Source organism: Bos grunniens, chromosome X (assembly GCF_055505025.1).
Source record: "Bos grunniens cultivar Pamir isolate PY7600 chromosome X, Bosgru_T2T1.0, whole genome shotgun sequence".
NCBI lineage: Eukaryota > Metazoa > Chordata > Mammalia > Artiodactyla > Bovidae > Bos > Bos grunniens.
In genome coordinates this window covers 27,899,599-27,924,320 of record NC_141194.1, presented here as the reverse complement: position 1 = coordinate 27,924,320, position 24,722 = coordinate 27,899,599, and the positions used below count along the sequence as shown (strand labels likewise).

The window sequence follows — 24,722 nt, the reverse complement described above, 5'->3', positions numbered from 1 at the left end:
AATTACAAGCACTGCAGTTGAAGCTGTGATTAAAAATCTTCCAAAAAACAAAAGCCCAGGACCAGGTGGCTTTACAGGAGAATTCCATCAAACATTTAGAGAAGAGCTAATGCCTATACTTCTAAAACTCTTTCAAAAAATTGCAGAGGAAAGAACACTTCCAAACTCATCCTACAAGGCCACTATCACCCTGATACCAAAACCAGACAAAGACAACACGCAAAAAAAGAAAAGTACAGGTCAATATCACTGATGAACATAGATACAAAAATCCTCAACAAAATTTTAGCAAACAGAATTCAGCAACACATCAAAAAGCTCATACACCATGATCAAGTTGGGTTTATTTCAGGGATGCAAGAATTCTTTATTGTATGCAAATCAATCAATGTGATACATCATATTAACAAACTGAAACATAAAAAAATGATATTAGATGCAGGAAAAGCCTTTGACAAAATTCAGCACCCATTTATGATTAAAACTCTTCAAAAAATGGGCATAGAACAAACCTACCTGAACATAGTAAAGGCCATATATGATAAGCCTACAGCACACATTATTGTCAATGGTGAAAAATTGAAAGCATTCCCTGTAAGATCAGGAACACGGCAAGGGTGTCCCCTTTCACCACTATTATTCAACATAGTTCTGGAAGTCCTAGCTACAGCAATCAGAGAAGAAAAAGAAATAAAAGGAATCCAGATCGGAAAAGATGTCATCTCACTGTTTGCAGATGACATGATACTGTACATAAAAAACCCTAAAGATAGTATCAGCAATTACTATTACAAATCAGTGAATTTAGCAAAGTTGCAGGATACAAAATCAATACACAGGAATCACTTGCATTTCTGTATACTAACAATGAAAAATCAGAGAGGGAAATCAAGGAATCAATCCCACTTACCACTGCAACAAAATGAATTAAATATCTAGGAATAAACTTACCTAAGGAGCAAATGACTGTACACAGAAAATTAAAAGACACTGATGAAAGAAATCAAAGATAACATAAACAGATGGAGAGATATTCCATGTTCCTGGGTAGGAAGAATCAATATTGTGAAAATGACTATCCTACCAAACCCAATCTACAGATTCAATGTGATCCCTATCAAATCACCAATGGCATTTTTCACAGAACTAGAACAAAACATTTCACAATTCATATGGAACACACAAAAGACCCCAAATAGCCAAAGGGGTCTTGAGAAAGAAGAATGGAGCTAGAGGGATCAACCTTCCTGACTTCAGATTATACTACAAAGCTACAATCATCAAGACAGTATCATGCTGGCACAAAAACAGAAATATAGACCAATGGAACAAGATAGAAAGCCCAGCAATAAACCCATGAACCTACTTATTTTTCACAAAGGATGAAAGAATATACAATGGGGCAAGGACAGCTTCTTCGATAAATGGTGCTGTGAAAACTGGACAGCTACATGTAAAAGAATAAATTAGAACACTTTCTAATACCATACAAAAAGATAAGCTCAAAATGGATTAAAAACCTAAATGTAAGACCAGAAACTATAAAACTCTTAGAGGAAAACATAGGCAGAATACTTGATGACATAAATCAAAGCAAGAGCCTCTATGTCCCACCTCCTGGAGTAAAGGAAATAAAAATAAAAGTAAACAAGTGGGACCTGGTTAAACTTAAAAGCTTTTGCACAGCAAAGGAAACTATAAGCAAGGTAAAAAGACAACCCTCAGAATGGGAGAAAATAATATCAGGTGAAACAACTGACAGAGGATTAATTTTCAAAATATACAAGCAGCTCATACAACTCAATACCAGGAAAACAAACAACCAATCAAAAAGTGGAAAAACACCTAAACAGACATTTCTCCAAAGAAGACATATAGGTGGTTAACAAACACATGAACAGATGCACAAAATCACTCATTATTAGAGAAATGCAAATCAAAACTACAATGAGATATCACCTCACTCCAGTCAGAATGGCCATCATCCAAAAGTCTACAAACAATAAAGGCTGGAGAAGGTGTGGAGACAAGTGATCGCTCTTGCACTGTTTGTGGGAATGTAAATTGATATAGCCACTATGAAAGATGATACAAAGATTCCTTAAAAAACTAGGAATAAAACCACCATGTGACCCAGCAATCCCACTCCCTGGCATATGCCCTGAGGAAACCAAAATTGAAAAAGACACATATATCCATTGTTCACTGCAGCACTATCTACAATATCTAGAACATGGAAGCAACCAAGATGTCCATCAACAGATGAATGGGTAAAGAAGTTGTGGTACATATACACAATGGAATATTACTCAGCCATAAAAAGGAACACGTTTGAGTCAGTTCTAATGAGGTGGATGAACCTAGAGCCTATTATACAGAGTGAAGCAAGTCAAAAAGAGAAAAATAAATAATTGTATTCCAACGCATGTATACAGAATCTAGAAAAAATGGTACTGAAGAATTTATTTACAGGGCAGCAATGGAGACGAACAAAGCTAGTGGAGGTGATGGAATTCCAGTTGAGCTATTTCAAATCCTGAAAGACGATGCTGTGAAAATGCTGCACCAAATATGCCAGCAAATTTGGGAAACTCAGCAGTGGCCACAGGACTGGGAAAGGTCAGTTTTCATTCCAATCCCAAAGAAAGGCATTGCCAAAGAATGCTCAAATTACCACACAATTGCACTCATCTCACATGGTAGTAAAGTCATGGTCAAAATTCTCCAAGCCAGGCTTTAGCAATACCTGAACCATGAACTTCCAGATGTTCAAGGTGGTTTTACAAAAGGCAGAGGAACAAGAGATCAAATTGCCAACATCCGCTGGATCATGGAAAAAGCAAGAGAGTTCCACAAAAACATCTATTTCTGCTTTATTGACTATGCCAAAGCCTTTGACTGTGTGGATCACAATAAACTGTGGAAAATTCTGAAAGAGCTGGGAATACCAGACCACCTGACCTGCCTCTTGAGAAACATCTATGCAGGTCAGGAAGCAACAGTTAGAACATGACATGGAACAAAAGACTGGTTCCAAATAGGAGAAGTGGTACGTAAAAACTGTATATTGTCACCCTGCTTATTTAACTTATATGCAGAGTACATCATGAGAAACGCTGGACTGGAAGAAGCACAAGCTGGAATCAAGATTGCCGGGAGAAATATCAATAACCTCCGATATGCAGATGACACCACCCTCATGGCAGAAAGTGAAGAGGAACTAAAAAGCCTCTTGATGAAAGTGAAAGAGGAGAGTGAAAGTTGGCTTAAAGCTCAACATTCAGAAAACTAAGATCATGGCATCCGGCCCCATCACTTCATGGGAAATAGATGGGGAAACAGTGGCTGACTTTATTTTTCGGGGCTCCAAAATCACTGCAGATGGTTATTGCAGCCATGAAATTAAAAGACGCTTACTCCTTGGAAGGAAAGTTATGACCAACCTAGATAGCATATTCAAAAGCAGAGACGTTACTTTGTCAACAAAGGTCTGTGTAGTCAAGGCTATGGTTTTTCCAGTGGTCATGTATGGATGTGAGAGTTGGACTATAAAGAAAGCTGAGCACTGAAGAATTGATGCTTTTGACTGTGGTGTTGGAGAAGACTCATGAAAGTCCCTTGAACTGCAAGGAGATCCAACCAGTCCATCCTAAAGGAGATCAGTCCTGGGTGTTCATTGGTAGGACTAATGTTGAAGCTGAAACTCCAATACTTTGGCCACCTGATGCAAAGAGCCGACTCATTTGAAAAGACCTTGATGCTGGGAAAGATTGAGGGCAGGAGGAGAAGTGGACGACAAAGGATGAGATGGCTAAATGGCATCACCGACTCGATGCACATGAGTTTGGGTAGGCTCTGGGAGTTGGTGATGGACAGGGAGGCCTGGTGGGCTGTGGTTCATGGGGTCACAAAGAGTTGGACACGACTGAGCGACTGAACTGAACTGAACTTAATGCAGAAACAGTCATAGAGAATAGACTTATGGGCATGGGGAGAGGGGAGGAGAGGGTGAGATGTATGGAGTGTGTAACACGGAAACATACGTTACTGTGTGTAAAATATATAGCCAATGGGAATTTGCTGTTTGTCTCAGGAAGCTAAAATGGGGCTTTGTATCAATCTAGAGGGGTGGAATGGAGAAGAAATGGGAGGGAATTTCAAAAGGGAGGGGATATATGTATACCTAGGCAGTGGCAACCCACTCCAGTACTCTTGCCTTGAAAATCCCATGGACAGAGGAGCCTGGTAGGCTGCAGTCCATGGGGTCGCTAAGAGTCGAACACGACTGAGTGACTTCACTTTCACTTTTCACTTTCATGCATTGGAGAAGGAAATGGCAATCCACTCCAGTGTTCTTGCCTGGAGAATCCCAGGGACGGGGGAGCCTGGTGGGCTGCCGTCTATGGGGTCGCACAGAGTCGGACACGACTGAAGTGACTTAGCAGCAGCAGCAGCATGGCTGATTCATGTTGAGCTTTGACAGAAAACAACAAATTTCTGTAAAGAAATTATCCTTCAATTAAAAAAATTATATTTCCACATGAGTGATGTGATCTCTCTCTTTTTCTGACTTCACTTAATATGAAAATCTCAAGGATGTCCACGGTCCCCACTTTTACTCAACATGATTTCAGAAGTACTAGCTGTAGCAAGCAGAGACGATAAAAAATGAAAGGATCCAAGTTGGAAAAGAAGTGAAACTGGCACTCTTTGCAGATGGCATGATACTAGACATAGAAAAGCCTAAAGATGCTACCAGAAAACTACTAGAGCTCATCAATAAATTGGTAAATTTGCAGGATACAAGATTAATACCCAGTGATTTTCTTAATGGCATCTGGGAATGCATCTCTTGCCTCTTGATTTCTCAAAAGTTGCTTCTACTATTATTTTGATATTTTAAGTCAAACCTCTTTCTAAAATTATCAGACCATCCTTTACTGGGATAAAACTTTATAGCTTTAGATCCTTTACCACCCTTTTGCTTTAGGTTGTCATAATGACTTTGATTTTTCTTCAATCATATTAGAGTCTATAGATATGCCTTGCTTGTAGCAATCCTGCACCCACATACAAGCTATATTTTCAATACAAGATAAAAAGATATGTCACAAAAAGCACAAGGTTTTCACACCTGCTGGTGTAGCTGCAGTGATGGCTTCATAAATTTCCTTTTCTTTTTCTTACAGTGGTCCTTATGCTGGATTCGTTCATCTTGAAATGGTGGCAACCACGACTGCAGACCCAAACTGTGGTACATAACAAGCAATTCAACTTTTTGTATAAAGTCATGACTTCTCTCTGTTTCTTGTGAGCACTTCCAGCACCACTAGGGGCACTTCATTTGAGTCCTATGGTGTTATTCAAGGTTATGGTATTGTACTAAACACAATGAGAAATACCCATGGACCATCAGTGATCACTTTGAGATCACAGCTTACTATAGAAATTGCTCATCAGGGATGAACAGTGCTATTCATGTTCCATAAGTGTATGTGTGCATAACTTTTGATAAATTTAATCCTTTTATATTTGTGTATATTTTATGGTAGTAAGTGATAAAATAGACTAGTATCTATATAAATTTTATGCATTCATGACACTTTTTTCTCAATTTTTTATATTTCTAGGCTACGTGAGTCCCCTGTGAGTTTTCTTCAAGTCATCTCGAAGCTCTGAATAGTTTTCCCATGTATTTATTGAAAAAAATTCATCTATAACTGGACCTGCACAGTTCAATCTTGTGTTGTTCAAGGGTCAACTGCATACTCAGACGTGGAAATGCTGAGTCGTACGATAGTTACAGTTGTGATATTCTGAGGAACCTCCACACTGTTTTCCATAGTGGCTGTGCCAATTTATATTCCCAGCAACTGTGTGCAAAGGTTCCCTTTTCTCAACACCCTTGCCAACGCTTCTTATCACTTGGCTTTTTGATAATAGCTCTCCCAACAGGTATGAGGTGATCTGTTATTGTGGTCTGGATTATCATCTCCCTGATGAATAGTGTTGCTGAGCCCTTTTTCACATAGCTGTTGGCCATTTGTATGTCTTTTTTGGAAAATATTTAGGTTCTTTGCTCATTTTTAAAGTTATTTTTAATTAATTATTCTGTTATTGAGTTGTATGACTTCCTTTTATGATTTAGATATTAATTTATCAGATATATGGCTTGAAAATATCTTCTCCTATTTCACCTTTTCATTTTGTTGATCGTATCCATTGCTATACAGAATCTTTTAATTTGATGTAGTCCAACTTATTTTTGTTTTTCTTCCTTGGGTTTATGCTGTCAAATTAAAAACAAATGAACAACAACAAAAAACCACCCAGAACTTTGCCAAGACCAATGACAAGGAGCTTTCCCCCATGTTTTCTTCTAAGAATTTTATGGTTTCTGGTCTCATTTTTAAGTCTTGAATCCATTTTGCATTTTAAAAAAAATATGATGTAAGATAAGACTCCAGTTTTACTCTTTTCATGCAGATATCCACATTTCTCCACACTCTTGGTTGAGGATGTAGGTTTTTTCTGTTGTGTATTCTTAGTGCCTTTGTCAAGGTTTACATGCCTATATATGCATATGTTTATTTCTAGGCTCTCTTCTGTTCCGTTGGTCTGTGTGTCTATGTTTATGCTGGTATCATACTGTCTTGTACTATAGTTCAAGTCAAGAAGTACCATGCTTCCACATTTGCTCCTCTTTGTCAAGATTACTTGGTCTATTCAAGGTCTTCTGTGGTTCCATATGAATTTTAGGATTTCTATTTCTCTGGAAAATTCCACTGGAATTATGACACACATTACATTAAATCTGCAGATCACTTTGGGTAGTATGAATATTTTAAGTGTGAATTCTAGTCCATATACTTGGGACATCTTTTTATTTGTGTCTTTTCCACTTTCTTCCATCAATGTCTTGTTGCTTGTAGTGTATAGATCTTTCACTTTCTTTGTTACGTTTATTCCTAAGTATTTTACTCTTTTTGATGTTTTTGAAATAGAACTGTTTTCTTAATTTCTTTTTCAGATAGTTTGTTGTTAGTGTTTACAAACACAACTCTTTTTGTGTGTTATTTTGTGTCCTGCAGCATTCTTGAATTCATTTCTTAGTTCTAACATTTTCCTGGACACTCAAAACATTCACCCCACTCTCACTTTCCCCCACCAAGAAAGGTCACAATCTCTCTTGTTACTAAGCTCTGCCATCCTGAGACAGGGCCTGATGCCAATAAAGTCAAATTGCTGTTCTTACCCATTTCAAGTACAGCTGATCCAAGTTATATGCTTATGTGTGGTACTGCACTTTCTTAATTGCGTTCTGGACCTTCTATAAAGGTATTTGGTTACTTGTACAATTTTAAAATCTGGGTTGCTGTAGGTAAAGGGGCTGGGAATTCCTGTTCCACTGTATTGCAGATGACACTCAGTCAAGATCCTTTTATTTTCTGATACCAACTATTTTACTCAGTGTTCTTTCACATTGGCAAGAAAATCCCAACTCTCTTGACATGTCTTGTTCTAACCACAAAAGGAGATCCAAGGATTTCTGATTCATTATACAAAATACCAAAACTTTTATACCTATACTGAAATACAGCAATAAATGGGATATACTTTGTTCATAACCACAGATATGGATGTCAAATAAACCTTCAATTATAAGGAATAGTATTTTAAGAGTATCAGAAAGAAAGCCCTAAACAGAAAAAGATACATCTCCCAGTTACTGAGGTCAAGCAAGAACAAAAAAAAAGACATAGAATGTGTTCCCTTCAGCTCCACCTTGGCACTCAGCTACTTGGAATACTTACTTCTCTTTTCAATCACAAAATGAAGGATCTGCCCTGGATGTCACTATGTGGGAGGAGCTGGAGGACTTGGTTCTGGAATGTGTCCTACACATGGCAGTAGCACTCTGTCTTTCTCAGCTCTCAAGGCCTCTATCTTCCTCATCCTATGATGGAATTCAGGACCTCCAAGGGCTGATATCAGCAACTGGATGCTACAGAACCCCAGTGGTTCTGGGTGGCTATTTCTTTCACTTCCTTTCAAGCGGCTTCACATATACATCTGACAATTCCTTCTGTGACCTGAGATTGCCCTCCTTAGACCTAAGGTCTCAAACCCTGACAACTATACTGTGACAACAGAGCAAGTGATGTTCAGCTTGAGAGCTCTGCCTGAAGCCTCTTACACCTAATATTCTGGGGCGTTGCATTCCTCGGTCCAGGTGCACGGTGTCCTCCTATAGGCACCTGTGAGGGAAACAAAACGTGGTAACCTGTCCCTTCTCTCTTTCAACCAGACTTCTCAGGGAACCTCTATTCTAATAAACTTTATATTTTAGATCTAATAGATATGTCTTTATACAAAGAAATGGCTGTGAGATGATTTTTTTTTGAATCCTGATCTTGTGAGCTTATCTGAATCTTTAAAGCTTTCAGATCTTTTAAGCTTATCTGAGACCTAATATGTATGGATAGATGATCAGCGAATAATATCTCTTTTTTTCCTCTCTTCATATGTCACGTATATATTGCTTTTTTATTGCTCTGGCTATGTATTACAATACAAGAGTTGGACATGACAGTCCCTCTTCTTATTGCTTCAGATACATTTCACAGTAATGCAAATAAAAAGGGAATTAGGAGCATAAGGTCAGCTCAGGCTTGCAGGAGGGAGAGGGTGAGCTTTAGACTAACTCAAATCAAGGGCCTATGACCATCACTGTCACTTACCAGCCATGGGGAGTTTGTCACGTTATTAAACTGAGAGTGCCTCAGCTTTTTAACTGTGAATTGAGTGTGCTAAGCCCGGTCTGGAAGGACTGGTGGCCTTGGTGCTAACTGTAAATAAAGTATCTGCCACAGTGCCTAGCAGGCACCATATCCCTCCCTTTTCATGACTGGTGGCTGCACTTTCCAACAAAGATTTGACCTTCCTTATGCCTGATACAGGGCTGCCCTGGTGGCTCAATGTTAGAGTATCTGCCTGTGGTACAGGAACTGCAGGAGACATAGATTTGATTCCTGGGTCGGGAAGGTCCCCTGGGGGAGGAAATGGCAACCCACTTCAGAATTCTTCCCTGGAAAATCTCATGGACAGAGGGGCCTCGTGGGCTACAGTCCATGGTGTCACAAAAGTGTCAGACATGACTTAGCAATTCAATAATAACAAAAAGGCATGATATAAAGAAGTTAGGGAGAGTGCTGACAGCCATGCCCTAATCTACTAGAACTGACTTCACAGGGTAGGGCATGACTCTCTTTTGTCCCCTCTATTCAAGGATGGGTAGACCTCTCAGTCTCCACTCGGGCTCCACAATTTGAATTCTGGTGGGGCCTGGGGAATCCCGTCCTTCTTGAACTCCTCATAATAAGACCGATACCTCCCTGTGAGCCTGAAAGAAATAAGGGTGGCCCTAACTAGCCATGCCTGCCAATAGTCTCACAACGATGAAAGCTCTGGAAGCTGCTTGAGGACAACAGATGGTTCCCCTCAGGGTCCCAAACTTGACTCTCAGCCAAGCCCAAGATTCCCTCTTGTTAACATGGGACCACCACCATCAGATCAAACCCCTAACTTTCCTGCTACTCCTCGGTCAGAACTGAAGGGCCCCTTGGCCTGATAACTCTGCCTGGGGCCTTGTAGCCTGACAGTAGGGAGGATTGTGTGTGGACATCCTGGTATGTGTGTTCCCACATTCTTTATCATCCTCAATTTGACTTGGAAATAACCTGTAAATATTCCCTGAATTGCCTTAACGCTTCTCCAATCAGGCCCACAATTCCCTGAGACTCTCAAGTTAGAAGTGCAATTTGCCTCATGGGCCACTCAGCACATGGTCTTCCAAGGCTAACAAGAGTGGAAGGAATATGTTCTGCCCCCACTGTTTTGAGGCAGGTATTCTTTTTAGTCTTCAGTGTCCTTACCTTGACTTCTGGCACAACCTGGAAATCATCCTTCTACTGAGCTTCGGCTGCTCCCTTTGATCAGGATGAGGTTCCTTACCTCCATGTGATCCTCTGGGAGGAAGTGAGTAGGACTCACCATGTCACCAGGCCTAAGTGGCACAGTCTCAGGCCTGACAACAGGGACAGTGCCCTCTGTAGCCCCCTTCTTTCTGGGAGGGATCCTTCGCTGTTGGTCAGTATCATCAGTTGACTCCTGTTAGGAACAGGGTACACTTCCTCAGCTGATAGAGGCTCCCTCCATTAGCCCAAGGACTTTAAGGCACTGAAGCCATTCACCTTCAGAAAATAAGGAATAAACCTAGTCTGAAAGCCCTGCCTGTTCCCTCCCAGGGCCCATTACATTTGTAGGACTTTCTAAGAATTTATCTGTAATGGCGTAGTTGGCTGACACACTCCTCATACAGGACTGTGCAAATGTCATGCCTGGGATTTCCACTCTCTGATGAAGAGCCAGCCTATAAATCAACGTCCACATCTCCTTGACACCCTCCAGGCAGAAGTCAGGGGCCCCTTGAGCTGGCCAGCACTTATGCCTCCCAGGGCTAACTGGACAGGAGGGACTAAGTGTAGCCCTGTCGGCTGGGGCTGAGGGGCCTCCATATCCACACCCTGGGTCTTCAATTTGCATCCTTCCTGGGGTTCTATGGCATCCCACTCCAGTACTCTTGCCTGGAAAATCCCATGGACGGAGGAGCCTGGTAGGCTGCAGTCCATGGGGTTGCTAAGAGTCGGACACGACTGAGCGACTTTACTTTCACTTTTCACTTTCATGCATTGCAGGAGGAAATGGCAACCCACTCCAGTGTTTTTGCCTGGAGAATCCCAGGGACGGCCGGGCCTGGTGGGCTGCCATCTATGGGGTCGCACAGAGTTGGACACGACTGAAGTGACTTAGCAGCAGCAGTGGGGTTCTACTGTCTGCTGAACTGAGGCTGAGGACTCTGCTGATTCCCAATGTCCCCACCTTCCCGGGACCTGCACTGAAGCCATTAACCACAGCAGCCTGGATTTTTCTGGATTTTTTATGGGCTTGCCAATGAGGACAGGTCTTTACAGGCTGCTACCATTGTGGCTGGGTCTTTCTATCACCCCCATTCACGTTAATCACCATCAATTCTGAGAGACTGATCCTCACTCCTATCCAACCTCAGAACTCAGCCCCAACTCCAAGTTTCTTAGGTCTCTGAGAAGCCTGAAGAATAAGCGAGGCTATGCTTTGCCTAACAGTTCTGAGATCCTCTGTGTCTGAGAGCAGTCGGGAATGCTGTTCCAGTGACCACTGCCTCCTTTTCTGGGGTGCTGCTCTCCTTAATCCTCCTACATGGGGTCCTCCCCATCTTGCTTGCTGTGTCTTGGATTAAAGGCTTCTGGGGAAATTATACATCTCTGCAAACTCTTGAGCCATGTTTGCTCTGCAGTGCTACAGAGAATGGGTCCCTGTCCTAGGAGTGATGGGAGATGGAGAAGCTATAGCCCAAGGCAGGAGTCCCAGGACAGGTGGTCACCCATCAGGGAAAAAAGTAAATTAACCTATCTCCTCATCAGACAGGTGAAGATTCTCATGTTATTTCTGATAGATATACTTTCTACCTGGAGAAGGCAATGGCACCCCACTCCAGTACTCCTGCCTGGAAAATCCCATGGATGGAGGAGCCTGGTGGGCTGCAGTCCATGGGGTCGCTGAGGGTCAGACACGACTGAGCGACTTCACTTTCACTTTTCACTTTCATGCATTGGAGAGGGAAATGGCAACCCACTCCAGTGTTCTTGCCTGGAGAATCCCAGGGATGGGGGAGCCTGGTGGGCTGCCGTCTATGGGGTCACAAAGAGTCGGACACGACTGAAGTGACTTAGCAATAACAGCAGTATACTTTCTACAGGCAAGAGACTGTAAGCATGATATGGAGAGCCCTTGGTCTTCAGAGGTTATCTAACATGGCCAACATACATGCTTATGCTGGCACCAAATACTGTGTCATTAATCTGTGAATAATGAATAAGGGGTATGTATTTTTTGTTAAATGTATTTGGTATTCTTACTGCTCTGGCTACACATTCTGATCCAGTAGCTTGAGCACAAGGGCATTCCTTTTTATCACCTAGAACACATTTTGAAGTGCTGAGAAAAACCCTGAAATAAAAGATACAGGGAGGGGACTTTCCTGGTGGTCCAGGGGCTAGGACTCCAAGCTCCCAATGCAGGGGGCCCAGGTTCGATCCCTGGTCAGGGAAGTGGACCCCACGTGCCGTGCCACAACTAAGAGCCAGTACAGCCAAATCAATAAGAAAAATGAAATGAAATATCAAATATTAAAAGTATTTTTTTTAAAAAAGACAAGGGTATGTCTTGGGGTGGGGGTGAAAATAGTATGAGTGCTACAGTAGTTTATAGAGCAGGAGTCTAGCCCCAGCTCTGTCATTTACCACCCAGAAGTATTTCAGCAAAAATCAAACACTGTCTCTATGCGCCTCGGGCTCTCCATCTTGAACTGTGTTTGATAGGCCCTGTCCTATTGGACTGGTGGAATACATGTATTTACAGAAAGCATCTGTCATGGTGCTTGACTCTACTGAGACATTAGGGGCAATGGCGGTTATTACTATGATTATCTTGACCTCAGATAATCAGATGGGATTACATCAGCTGGTTTTTCGTTTTTGTTTTTTTATTGCATCTAAGAGATATCAGGTACTATGCAGCATTCTAACTGAAGGGGGAAAAAAAATACCCAACCTCCTGAATCTAGCAAAAATTCTGCCTAGCAATGAAAACAAAGTAATATGCTGTTTCCAACCCCACTTTACCCTTTTTTCTTTTTCTTCTTGAGGTAGAGAGCATCTCAGCCTCTTCCATAGGATGACAGCTTCTCTGAGAGACTATAATTGAATGGGAAGAGGCTGGGACATTTCTGACTAAATATCACCAGTATAAGCATGAAGACTTCTTAAGAGCAGATGCTCAATTAATGTTTGTGTAAAAGAAGAACCATGAATCAATCATTTGTGATAATTTATATTCTCAAACATTCTTGAAAAACATAAGCAGATTCAGATATATAACTTTTACCTTTACAAAAGGGGAAACTAAACAGAGAGGAAAGTAAACCAAAAACTGACTAGCTTTCAGCTATATCTCTATTTATGTATCAATGTTCTGAGCCTCTTTAGTGTGGTGTCTTTCACATTTCTAAGCATATTCTTATCCTAAAGTGATGTTATTCTCATCCTGGATCACAGGTGATTTAAGGATTTCCAATATGTATTTCAAAAATCAAAACTCTTACCCCTAAATCTAACAAACAGCAAACAATGTGTACCCATGTAAATAATATACTTCTATCATTAAACTAAATAAAGTTTCTGTTGAGAAAAGTAATACTGAAAATTTGGGGGGGAAGTCAACAAGTTATAGATGCATATTAGGAACACAGGTTGAAAGGCTTTTCCAACCACGAAGGGAAGAACGGGCTTCAGACAACACCAGGGGCGAGAAGAGCGGCTGGATGTGGCCCTGGAGTGGGCACTGGCCGAGGCAGAAGCGCTAGCACTGGCCGACGCAGTAGGACCAGGCTAGGCCGAGGCAGAAATGCCACACCTGGCCATGGTAGACATGTCAGCCCTGGCTAACGACAAACTGCCAGGCCTGGCAGCAGCAGAAGTGCCAAGTCTGGCCAAGGCAGAGGGACCAGCTCTGGCCGAGGCAGAAGGGCCATCCCTGGCTGCAGCAGAAGTGCCAGGTCTGGCCAAGGCAGAACAGCCAGGCCTGGCCCTGGACACATGTCAGCCCTGGCTGGAGCAGAAGTGCCAGGTCTGGCCAAGGCAGAAGGGCTAGCACTGGCCAAGGCAGTAGGGCCAGGCCTGGCCCTGTCAGACATGTCAGCACTGGCTGCGGCCAGAGTGCAAGCCCTGGCTGCAGCAGAAGTGCCAGGTCTGGCCAAGGAAGAAGGGCCAGCACTGGCCGAGGCCAAAGTGCCAACCCTGGCTGCAGCAGAAGTGCCAGGTCTGGCCAAGGGAGAAGGGCCAGCATTGGCCCAGGCAGAAGGGCCATCCCTGACTGCAACAGAAGTGCCAGATCTGGCCAAGGCAGAGCAGCCAGGCCTGGCTGGAGCAGAAGTACCAGGTCTGGCCAAGGCAGAAGGGCCAGGTCTGGCCAAGGCAGGAGGGCCAGGCCTGGCCCTGTCAGACATGTCAGCACTGGCTGAGGCCAAAGTGCAAGCCCTGGCAGCAACAGAAGTGCCAGGACTGGCCAAGGCAGAAGGGTCAGCACTGGCCAAGGCAGAAGGGCCAGGCCTGGCCCTGTCAGACATGTCAGCTGTGACTGGAGCAGAAGTGCCAGGTCTGGCCAAGGCAAAAGGGTCAGCACTGGCCAAGGCAGAAGGGTCAGCCCTGGCTGAGGCGGAAGGGCCAGCCCTGGCTGGAACAGAAGTGCCAGGTCTGGCCAAGGTAGAGGGGCCAGCACTGCCTGAGGCAGAAGGGCCAGGCCTGGCACTGGCAGACATGTCAACCCTGGCTAGAGCAGAAGTGCCAGGTCTGGCCAAAGCAGAAGGGCCAGCACTGGTCGAGGCAGAAGGGCCGGCACTGGCTGAGACAGAAGGGTCAGCCCTGTCTGCAGCAGAAGTGCCAGGTCTGGCCAAGGCAGAGGGGCCAGCACTGGCCGAGGCCAAAGTGCCAACCCTGGCTGCAACAGAAGTGCCAGGTCTGGCCAAGGCAGAAGGGCCAGCACTGGCCCAGGCAGAAGGGTCAGGCCTGGCCCTGGCAGACATGTCAGCGCTCATCGGAGCAGAAGTGCCAGTTCTGGCCAAGGCAGAAGGGTCAGCACTGGCCAAGGCAGAAGGGTCAGCACTGGCTGAGGCAGACATGTCAGCACTGGCCAAGGCCAAAGTGCCAGCCCTGGCTGCAGCAGAAGTGCGAGGACTGGCCAAGGCAGAAGGGTCAGCCCTGGCGGCACCAGAAGTGCCAGTTCTGGCCAAGGCAGAAGGGTCAGCACTGGCCAAAGCAGAAGGGTCAGCACTGGCTGAGGCAGAAGGGCCGGCACTGGCTGAGACAGAAGGGTCAGCCCTGGCTGCAGCACAAGTGCCAGGTCTGGCCAAGGCAGAAGGGCCAACACTGGCTGAGGCAGAAGGGCCAGGCCTGGCCCTGGTAGACATGTCAGTCGTGGGCAAGGCCGAAGTGCCAGCCCTGGCTGCAGGAGAAGTGCCAATACTGGCTGAGGCAGAAGGGCCAGGCCTGGCCCTGGCAGACATGTTAGCCCTGGCTGGAGCAGATGTGCCAGGTCTGGCCAAGGCAGAAGGGTCAGCCCTGGCAGAGGCACAAGGGCCAGCCCTGGCTGGTGCAGAATTGCCAGGTCTGGCCAAGATAGAGGGGCCAGCACTGCCTGAGGCAGAAGGGCCAGGCCTGGCCCTGGCAGACATGTCAGCCCTGGCTGGAGCAGAAGTGCCAGGTCTGGCCAAGGCAGAAGGGCCAGCACTGGCCCAGGCAGACATGTCAGCACGCGTCGGAGCAGAAGTGCCAGTTCTGGCCAAGGCAGAAGGGCCAGCACTGGCCCAGGCAGAAGGACCAGGCCTGGCCCTGGCAGACATGTCAGCCCTGGCTGCACGAGAAGTGCCAAGACTGGCCAAAGCTGAAGGGCCAGCACTGGCTGAGGCAGAAGGGCCAGGCCTGGCCCTGGCAGACATGTCAGTACTGGACAAGGCCAAAATGCCAGCCCTGGCTGCAGCAGAAGTGCCAGGACTGGCCAAGGCCGAACGGCCAGCACTGGCTGAGGCAGAAGGGCCAGGCCTGGTCCTGGCAGACATGTCAGCACTGGCCAAGGCCAAAGTGCCAGCCCTGGCTGCAGCAGAAGAGCCAGGAGTGGCCAAGGCAGAAGGGTCAGCACTGGCCAAGACAGAAGGGCCATCACTGGCCCTGGCAGACATGTCAGCCCTGGCCGAGGCCGAAGTACCAGCCCTGGGTGGAACAGAAGTGCCAGGTCTGGCCAAAGCAGAAGGGCCAGCACTGGCCAAGGCAGTAGGGCCAGGCCTGGCCCTGTCAGACATGTCAGCACTGGCTGAGGCCAAAGCGCAAGCCCTGGCTGCAGCAGAAGTGCCAGGTCTGGCCAAGGCAGAGGGGCCAGCACTGGCCGAGGCCGAAGTGCCAACCCTGGCTGCAACAGAAGTGCCAGGTCTGGCCAAGGCAGAAGGGCCAGCACTGGCCCAGGCAGAAGGGCCAGGCCTGGCCCTGGCAGACATGTCAGCGCTCGTCGGAGCAGAAGTGCCAGTTCTGGCCAAGGCAGAAGGGTCAGCACTGGCCAAGGCAGAAGGGTCAGCACTGGCCCAGGCAGAAGGGCCAGGCCTGGCCCTGGCAGACATGTCAGCCCTGGCTGCATGAGAAGTGCCAGGACTGGCCAAGGCTGAAGGGCCAGCACTGGCTGAGGCAGAAGGGCCAGGCCTGGCCCTGGCAGACATGTCAGCACTGGCCAAGGCCAAAGTGCCAGCCCTGGCTGCAGCAGAAGTGCCAGGACTGGCCAAGGCCGAAGGGCCAGCACTGGATGAGGCCAAAGTGCCAGTCCTGGCTGCAGCAGAAATGCCAGGTCTGGCCAAGGCAGAAGGGCCAGCACTGGATGAGGCCAAAGTGCCAGCCCTGGCTGCACCAGAAATGCCAGGTCTGGCCAAGGCAGAAGGGCCAGCACTGCCTGAGGCAGAAGGGCCAGGCCTGGCCCTGGCAGACATGTCAGCCCTGGCTGGAGCAGAAGTGTCAGTTCTGGCCAAGGCAGAAGGGTCAGCAATGGCCAAAGCAGAAAGGTCAGCACTGGTCGAGGCAGAAGGGCCGGCACTGGCTGAGACAGAAGGGTCAGCCCTGTCTGCAGCAGAAGTGCCAGGTCGGCCCGAGGCAGAAGGGCCGGCACTGGCTGAGACAGAAGGGTCAGCCCTGTCTGCAGCAGAAGTGCCAGGTCTGGCCAAGGCAAAAGGGCCAGCACTGGCTGAGGCAGAAGGGCCAGGCCTGGCCCTGGCAGACATGTCAGCCCTGGCCGAGGCCGAAGTACCAGCCCTGGGTGGAACAGAAGTGCCAAGTCTGGCCAAAGCAGAAGGGCCAGCACTGGCCGAGGCCGAAGTGCCAACCCTGGCTGCAACAGAAGTGCCAGGTCTGGCCAAGGCAGAAGGGCCAGCACTGGCCCAGGCAGACATGTCAGCACGCGTCGGAGCAGAAGTGCCAGTTCTGGCCAAGGCAGAAGGGTCAGCACTGGCCCAGGCAGAAGGGCCAGGCCTGGCCCTGGCAGACATGTCAGCCCTGGCTGCACGAGAAGTGCCAAGACTGGCCAAAGCTGAAGGGCCAGCACTGGCTGAGGCAGAAGGGCCAGGCCTGGCCCTGGCAGACATGTCAGTACTGGACAAGGCCAAAGTGCCAGCCCTGGCTGCAGCAGAAGTGCCAGGACTGGCCAAGGCCGAACGGCCAGCACTGGCTGAGGCAGAAGGGCCAGGCCTGGTCCTGGCAGACATGTCAGCACTGGCCAAGGCCAAAGTGCCAGCCCTGGCTGCAGCAGAAGAGCCAGGAGTGGCCAAGGCAGAAGGGCCAGCACTAGCCAAGGCAGAAGGGCCAGGCCTGGCCCTGGCAGACATGTCAGCCCTAGCTGAAGCAGAAGTGCCAGGTCTGGCTGAGGCATAAGGGCCAGCACTGGTCAAGGCAGAAGGGCCAGCACTGGCTGAGGCAGAAGGGCCAGAACTGGCCGTGGCAGATGTGTCAGCCCTGGCTTAGGCCGATGTTCCATGTCTGGCCGAGGCCAATGTGCCATATCTGGCCGAGGAAGGATTGCCAGTACTGTCCAAGGCAGGAGGGCCAGGCCGGGCCGTGGCAGACATGTTAGCCCTAGCTGCAGCAAAAGTGCCAGGTCTGGCTGAGGCAGAAAGGCCAGCACTGGCAGAGCAGAAGGGCCAGTGCTGGCTGAGGCAGACGGGCCAGTCCCGGCTGCAGCTCTGGCTCCGGAGCTCTCTACCTCCTCTCTCCAAGAGTCCTCATAACGTGGCTGTAAGGTGTCTGGGGCTGAATCATTGACCCTGGTCAAAATCTGCAGGACTTTTGTCTTGCTGTTTTGTGTGAGCGCTTTAGGACCCCACAGGAACTCATAGCGAGGGGGATCGCTGCTGGGCACCTGGCGGTACTCCAGGTACACTTCCTGCACCAGATCTTGTGTGATGAGCTTCCCGGTGTCTCCAAAGATGAAGTGCCTTCTTCCATCATAGATGTTCAACATATTCAGGAACTTCCAGATGTCCTCCTCAGAGGCGCGGTGACCATTCAGGTAGGTGACACCCAGCAGAGGCATTAGAAGACCATTCTTCTGCAGCCCCCAGTCACCTCTCATAGACTCACTGTCGCTGAGATCTAGGTTGCTCACCAGGGTATAGCAGTGACTGTTGGGCCTGACTTCCTTCAGCACCAGGCCAAACTCCAGCTCCATGCACTCAGAGTCCCTTCTGAAGATCTCAGGGAATTCTTCCCTGTAACTTCTGTGGATAACCTTCAGCATTTCTGACCTCTTAATGAGCTCCCTCATCATATACTTAAACAGCATGTACCACAGCAAACTCTCTGAATCCCTGGTCAGATCTGTGTGACAGCTCTCAGCAGCAGCTGAGGCCTGGGAGGAATTTTCACCTTCCTGAACTTGGCCCTTGGCACCTACACCAGATCTCGAGTCTGCTGCGCCACCGACACCAGATCTTTTGCGTATAGCACCTGCAGCAGCACTGGTGGTGCCTTGGGCTCCCTGACAACCCTTCAGGGTGCCAGCAGCAGAGGAGCTTGAGGGAGTGCTCTCTGAATCAGGAGGGGAAAAGGAGGTGGTTTCTTCTTCCCCAAATGTGGTAGCATGATCATGAAGACCCTGGGTCTCAGCCCGGTCTTGTTGACGTTTCTCATGAGCACAGTGCTTACTCTTCTGCCCACGAGGCATGACGGCTGTGGTCAGGGACTGCAGGCAGGGGTCTTGGCCAATAGACAGGAGACTGGGGCACCTGGAGGATGGAGAATGAGGTGACATGAGCACCTTAAAACAGGGAGATTCTACCTTGGCTTCATCAAAGGCCGCCTGTGCAGGTTTCCTTGAGGACACTGCTCTAGGAACCCACAAGGCTCCTGTTTTCCTTGTTAGCCTGTCCCCTGAGAATCCCAGAGGAATAACAGAGGCTTACTTTTCCTCTGCGTCCTCTCAGTCCTGCTTTGGACTTACTGAGGTGACAGCAGGGGCTGGCAGTGGGGTCCTCTCAGCTCATCTTCAGTATTATCACATCAAGTCCTAGTGGAGCCTGGGCACCCTTCTCTCTGCTACTCTGATGCAGACACTTCAGACCTCCACATCATCCAGAAGCAAGTGAAGGGATGCCTCAGTCCACCTCCCTCCCAGGGGATATCCAGTGCTGAGAGCTCAGTAGGGTCTTTTCTATCCTGAGTTCACTGGCATCATCATTCATGGTCCTTACCTTGGCTCCTTAAAAAACTGGGCACTATTCTCCACTTGCTGATTTCTGGTTGCACCTTCAGACTAGACATTTCCCCTCCCCTAGACTTGGTATAAAACAGTAAAGCAGATGTTCAACCTCACAGCCCATCCCTGAGATTTCCTGGGCTGAAATCCAAGGGTTGGGATGCATGCTCTGAGTCTTCACTCAGATTCCTCAACTGAGCTCCTGGCAGAGAACCTCCTCTTTCTCCTGAACTGATACCTGTCTGATAGTAAAAGCCAATCACCCTGTGTCCCCACAGGAGGAAGTGAAGATGACCTCATCTTCCCAAACACCGTCTCCTAAGAATGGAAGCTGTTGCAGGCAGGTTGACGTCCCTGTGGTCCCATCCAAGATCCCAATTCAAAGTTAAATTTTTTTTTTTTTTGCTCCTCTTTTCTTCTATATGTCTTTTTTAAGACAAATTTATTTATTTTTAATGGAAGGATAATATATTTACAATATTGTGTTATTTTCTGCCCCACATCAATATGAATCAGCCATAGGTATACTGTATATCCCCTCCCTCTCGAAACTCTCTCCCACCTCCCACCCTATCCCACCCCTCTTAAGCTGTCAGAGCACTGGCTTTGAGCTCCCTGAGTCATAAAACTAATTCCCACTGGTTATTTATTTTACATACGGTAATGTGTACATTTTCAATGTTACTCTCTCAGTCTGTCCCTCCCTCTCTTTCCCCCACTGTGTCCACGAGTGTGTTCTCTATTTCTGCATCTCCAGGCTGTCCTGCAAAGAGGTTCATCAGTACCATCTTTCTGGATTCCATATAAATGCATTAATATATGATATTGCCTTTGCTCTTTCTGACCTAATTCACTTTGCATAAAAAACTAGGAATAAAACTACATGAGCCAACAATCCCACTACGGGGCATATACCCCGAGGAAACGGTAATGGAAGAAGACACTTGTACTCAAATGTTCACTGCTGCACTATTTACAATAGCCAGGACATAGAAGTAACCAAGGTCTACATTTGACTCATGACAGGGTCTAAGAGTTCTCCCTCTGCTGACTACTCCCTAGCCCAAAGTGGGGACCGACATGTATTCTTGAGGTCTGCCAGGGATGATGACAGGGAGGATTTGGTCCGAATGATGTGGTGTGGAACATCCCCACAGCCCCCGAGGTTCTCACCATGACCCCTCCAAATCTGAACGCCTCCCTTGCCAACCTGAGGCTGCCCCCTTTGACCCGGTTGCTCAGTTCCCTGAGATGTCCCGGGAAGTGTCATGTCAAAACGCCCGATTCTCCCAGGCCTGAAAACAGGGCTGGCGCTTTATGTGGCCCTGTTTCTTAAGGAAGTGGCCACCATCCTTACTCAGCGTCACAACCATGAATCATGTTGCAGACTAGCTCCCTTTGTTGAACTGGTTTTATTTTGTTAGAGCAAGGCTGTTACTTCACCAAAACCACCTCCAGTGGACACCAGGGGGCACCACAGTTGGCCAACTTACCCGAGGCCTCCCAGAGCCCAGTATAGGGGAGTCGCTCAGTGTGGCCCCCTTGCAGTGTCGACCTCTGCTCCTCAGCCCTCAGGGCCGTTATCTAGGTCCTAGACCACCTCCGGGGGTAGAATCCGGGCCTACCCCCACAGACCAACGCCTTAGCCTGAGACACTCTAGACCACATTCAGCCGATAGCTCTGAGGGGCCCACAAGAGCCATATCACAGGGGTGGGATGTGGATGGGTCACTTTTATTACTGGGAGGGTTGGGAAAGTCCCTTCAGCTACATTCAGGTCCTCACCTTGGTTCCGGATGAGTCCTGGACCCTAAGTCTTGCCAAACGGTCGCTGCAGCTACTGCTTGAGCGTCTCTCCTTCGAAGCAGAAGTGGAGGGGAGCTGCGTACGGTCCTACGTTACGTCGCCCGGAGTCGACGGCAAGGGCGGCGTGCTACAGGAACCCCGGTAGCTCAATATTCATCCGTCCCGGGATTCTCTCTCAGGGTCCTCCGTGTGCAGTTTATCAGAGCCCCAAACGCCTCCATCTATGAACACAAGTCCTACAGCCCCCAAACAAAGCCCTTGCCTTCCCAAGTCTCTGCTACTGCTGCTGCTATGTCGCTTCCTTCATGTCCGACTCTGTGCGACCCCAGAGATGGCAGCCCACCAGGCTCCCCAATCCCTGGGATTCTCCAGGCCAGAACACTGGAGTGGGTTGCCATTTCCTTCTCCAACCCAAGTCCCTAGTGGAAGGTATCAGGGCACTGCTCTGAGAATCTCTGCTTGTCAGGAGGGGCACCACTCTGTAAGCCTCCCTCTTTGGGGGGAGGGATCCTCTCATTATCTCTCATCGTCCTCATCTTAAGTCCAGTTATGGTCAAGATGACACCCCTCTGCAGACCTGGGGCCCTATCCTGCTAGAGAAGGCTTTGCCCTCCCTGAGTTCACACAGGTGGTATGAGGGGACCACTCAGAAGTAGCTCTTCTGGGTCTCTCAGAGCTAAGAATTTACAGAATGCTGTTTGGCTCCCTCTCCAGCGGTCCCCGCTAACACTCATCATTGTCATCTGAGGTCCTGCTTGGGCTCAGGTTCGTCCACCCACGAAACTAGGCTGATCCTATTAGACAGAGGCCTCACCTCACTGAGAATTTCCAGACTGAAATCAACCTGACATCTGGGCCCTGAGCTTCCTGGGGAGCACAGTGACAGAGATTTTCCAGGGCCTCCTTTGATGCAGTGTGTGCTACTGTGAGTGCACTTTCACGTCCTCACATTGATATGTGACGAACCATGTAACTCCAGTCTCTGCTCTATGAAGTTGCTTGTCTTACATCAAGATCCTAGTCTCTGAGAATTCCAAGTTGGGCTTCAGGGTGACCCTCATGTGATCGTAGTCCAGAAGGGCCTCCGAAAATAGGCAGCGGGGATGCAACTTGAGTCCTTCTGATTCCTCTTGCTCAGCATCCTCACTACATCTACCACAGCCTGGGACTGCTCCTTATACTGATGTAAGATACCTCTTTGGGTGACCACTATAATCAGGAGTCACTGTCTCCACAGTCCTCTTTCATGGAGTTCCAATATCAGCTTCTGTCACTTGATTAAAGGCTTCCTGGGAAATGCATATTCCTATGAACACTTGTGCAGTTACCCTCTAGCAAATCTTGGAGAAAACGGGTCTCAGTCCCCGAAGCGATGTAAGATTAGGAAAATGCAGCAGAAATCAAGGAACTCAGGACAGATGGTATGCTGTCAGAGAAAAAGAGCTGATATATTTCTTCTCCTCAGCCAGATTTTGGGTGTCTGCTTAGTTGCTCAGTCATGTCCTACTCTTTGCAACCCCATGGACTGTAGCCTGCCAGGCTCCTCTGTCCATGGGGATTCTCCAGGCAAGAATCCTGGAGTGAGTTGCTCTCCTCCAGCGGATGTACCAAACCCAGGAATCAAACCCAGGACTCCCACATTGCAGGTGGATTCTTTACTTTCTGAGCCACCAGATTTAGGGTGGTTCTAAAATCTTTACTTTCAGGACCCTCCTGTTGGTCCAGTGGTTATGACTCTGTACTCCCAATGCAGGGGGCCCAGGTTCGATCCCTGGTCAGGTAATTGGATCCTACATACCAGAACTAAGAGTTCATGTGCCACAACTAAAACTTTCATATGCCACAACTAAAGAGCCTGCATGTGGCAACAAAGATCCCGAGTGTCACAGCTAAGACTCAGAGCAGCCAAAAATAAATATTTTTAATTAAAAAAATTAAGTATTTACTTTCTACATAGAAGCATAGCACCTGATAATCTTGTAAGCTCTTGATAACTTGAGGGTGTCTGAATTTGCACATGCAGATAATCATATGGTTACTGAGCATTATCTCTTTCTCTCCTTTATTTCTCTTAATTATTTTGGTTATGTGCTATGTGGCAATATTGATGGTAGGAGAGCTTGGGGGAGAGTGGATACATGTATATGTATGGGTGAGTCCCTTCACTGTTCATCTGAAACTGTCACAATATTGTTAATTGGCTATCCCCAAGCAAAAAATAAACGTTCAAATTACAGAAAACAAAACTGTGCTTCCAGTGCAAGGGGTATGAGTTCAAACCCTGATTGTGGAATTAGGATCCCATGTTTCAAGGGGCGGTCTTAAGATGGCAGAGGAATAGGATGGGGAGACCAATTTCTCCCCCACAAATTCATCAAAAGAAAATTTGACTGCTGAGCAAATTCCACAAAACAACTTATGAATGATGGCAGAGGACATCAGACACCTAGAAAGGCAGCCTATTGTTTTCAAAGGAGATAGGACAAAATATAAAAGAGAACATGAGAAACAAAAGAGGTAGGGACGGAGATCCATCCCGGGAAGGGAGTCTTAAAAAAGAGAGAAGATTCCAAACACAAGGAAACACTCTCACTGGCAGGTCTGTGGCGAGCCTTGGAATCTCAGAGGGCAACATAACTGGGAGGAAAAATAAATAAATACATAAATAATTAAAACCCACAGATTATGTGCCTAACGGCAACTCCCAGTGGAACAGCAGCCCAGACACTTGCATCTGCCACTAGCAAGTGCGGGCTGGACAGGGAGGCACCGGCTGCATTGCTTAGGGTAAAGACCTCGGGCCTGAATGCCCCGAGGGCAATCTGAGGGAACTAAATTGAGACAGCAACCCAGACTGTGGGATAGCTATCCCGCGAAAAGCCCTAACCTAAGACACTGCCAGGCTTGCTCACAGAGCAAAGGACTGAGCAGAGCTAGCCAGCTGTGGACTGGCCCATCCCTCACTGGAGACAGGCAGGCGAGGGCAGCCAGAGCCAGAAGGGGGCAATTGCAGCTCCAGAGAGGAATCCTCTACCAAACTGCAAGCAGGCTTCATTGCTAACCAAGACTTCTTGGGATTCTGGATGGTTGACCAGAGGGTCAACCAGGAGGATCGCGACCAGAGGGTCAACCAGGAGGATCGCAGCCAGAGATCAGCTCCCCAGAAGAGACACATGGCACACCTGAGAAGACGTGCCCGTTGTACACCCAGAAAACTGAGCAGCTGGGACAGGGGAGGCGATAAGACGCAGCCTCCAACTGGGGGCAACTGTGCTCGCCAAGCACCTGGTCACCTGAGCTGCTCGGACCTGGGACGGGCACAAAACGCTGGCCCAACCAAGTCTGGGCCTTTGTCGAGTACCTGAGAACCTGAACCTGAGAGGCTTAGACTGGGGAAGTGCATGCACCCCAAGCCCCGCCTCACATAGTTCCCGGCAGAGCAACCTAGAGCCTGAGCAGTGTAGACTGGGAAAGCACAT

General features: G+C 47.8%; 1 protein-coding gene and 1 pseudogene across 2 annotated transcripts in view; both read right to left on the bottom strand.

Annotated features, from left to right (window-relative positions):
* LOC147340025 (melanoma-associated antigen B3-like) overlaps window positions 1–24,722 on the bottom strand; it is a 112,805-nt pseudogene that overhangs the window by 62,056 nt on the left and 26,027 nt on the right. The gene's annotated exons all lie outside the window — the stretch shown is intronic.
* LOC147340026 (melanoma-associated antigen B4-like) lies at window positions 12,974–18,906 on the bottom strand. Its single transcript, XM_086388370.1, has 3 exons — window positions 17,906–18,906; window positions 14,483–14,531; window positions 12,974–13,547 (listed from the first exon to the last, which is right to left on the bottom strand). Exons 1-3 carry the CDS (start codon window positions 18,904–18,906, stop codon window positions 13,320–13,322), a joined length of 1,278 nt encoding a protein of 425 aa, XP_086244496.1. The 3' UTR covers window positions 12,974–13,319.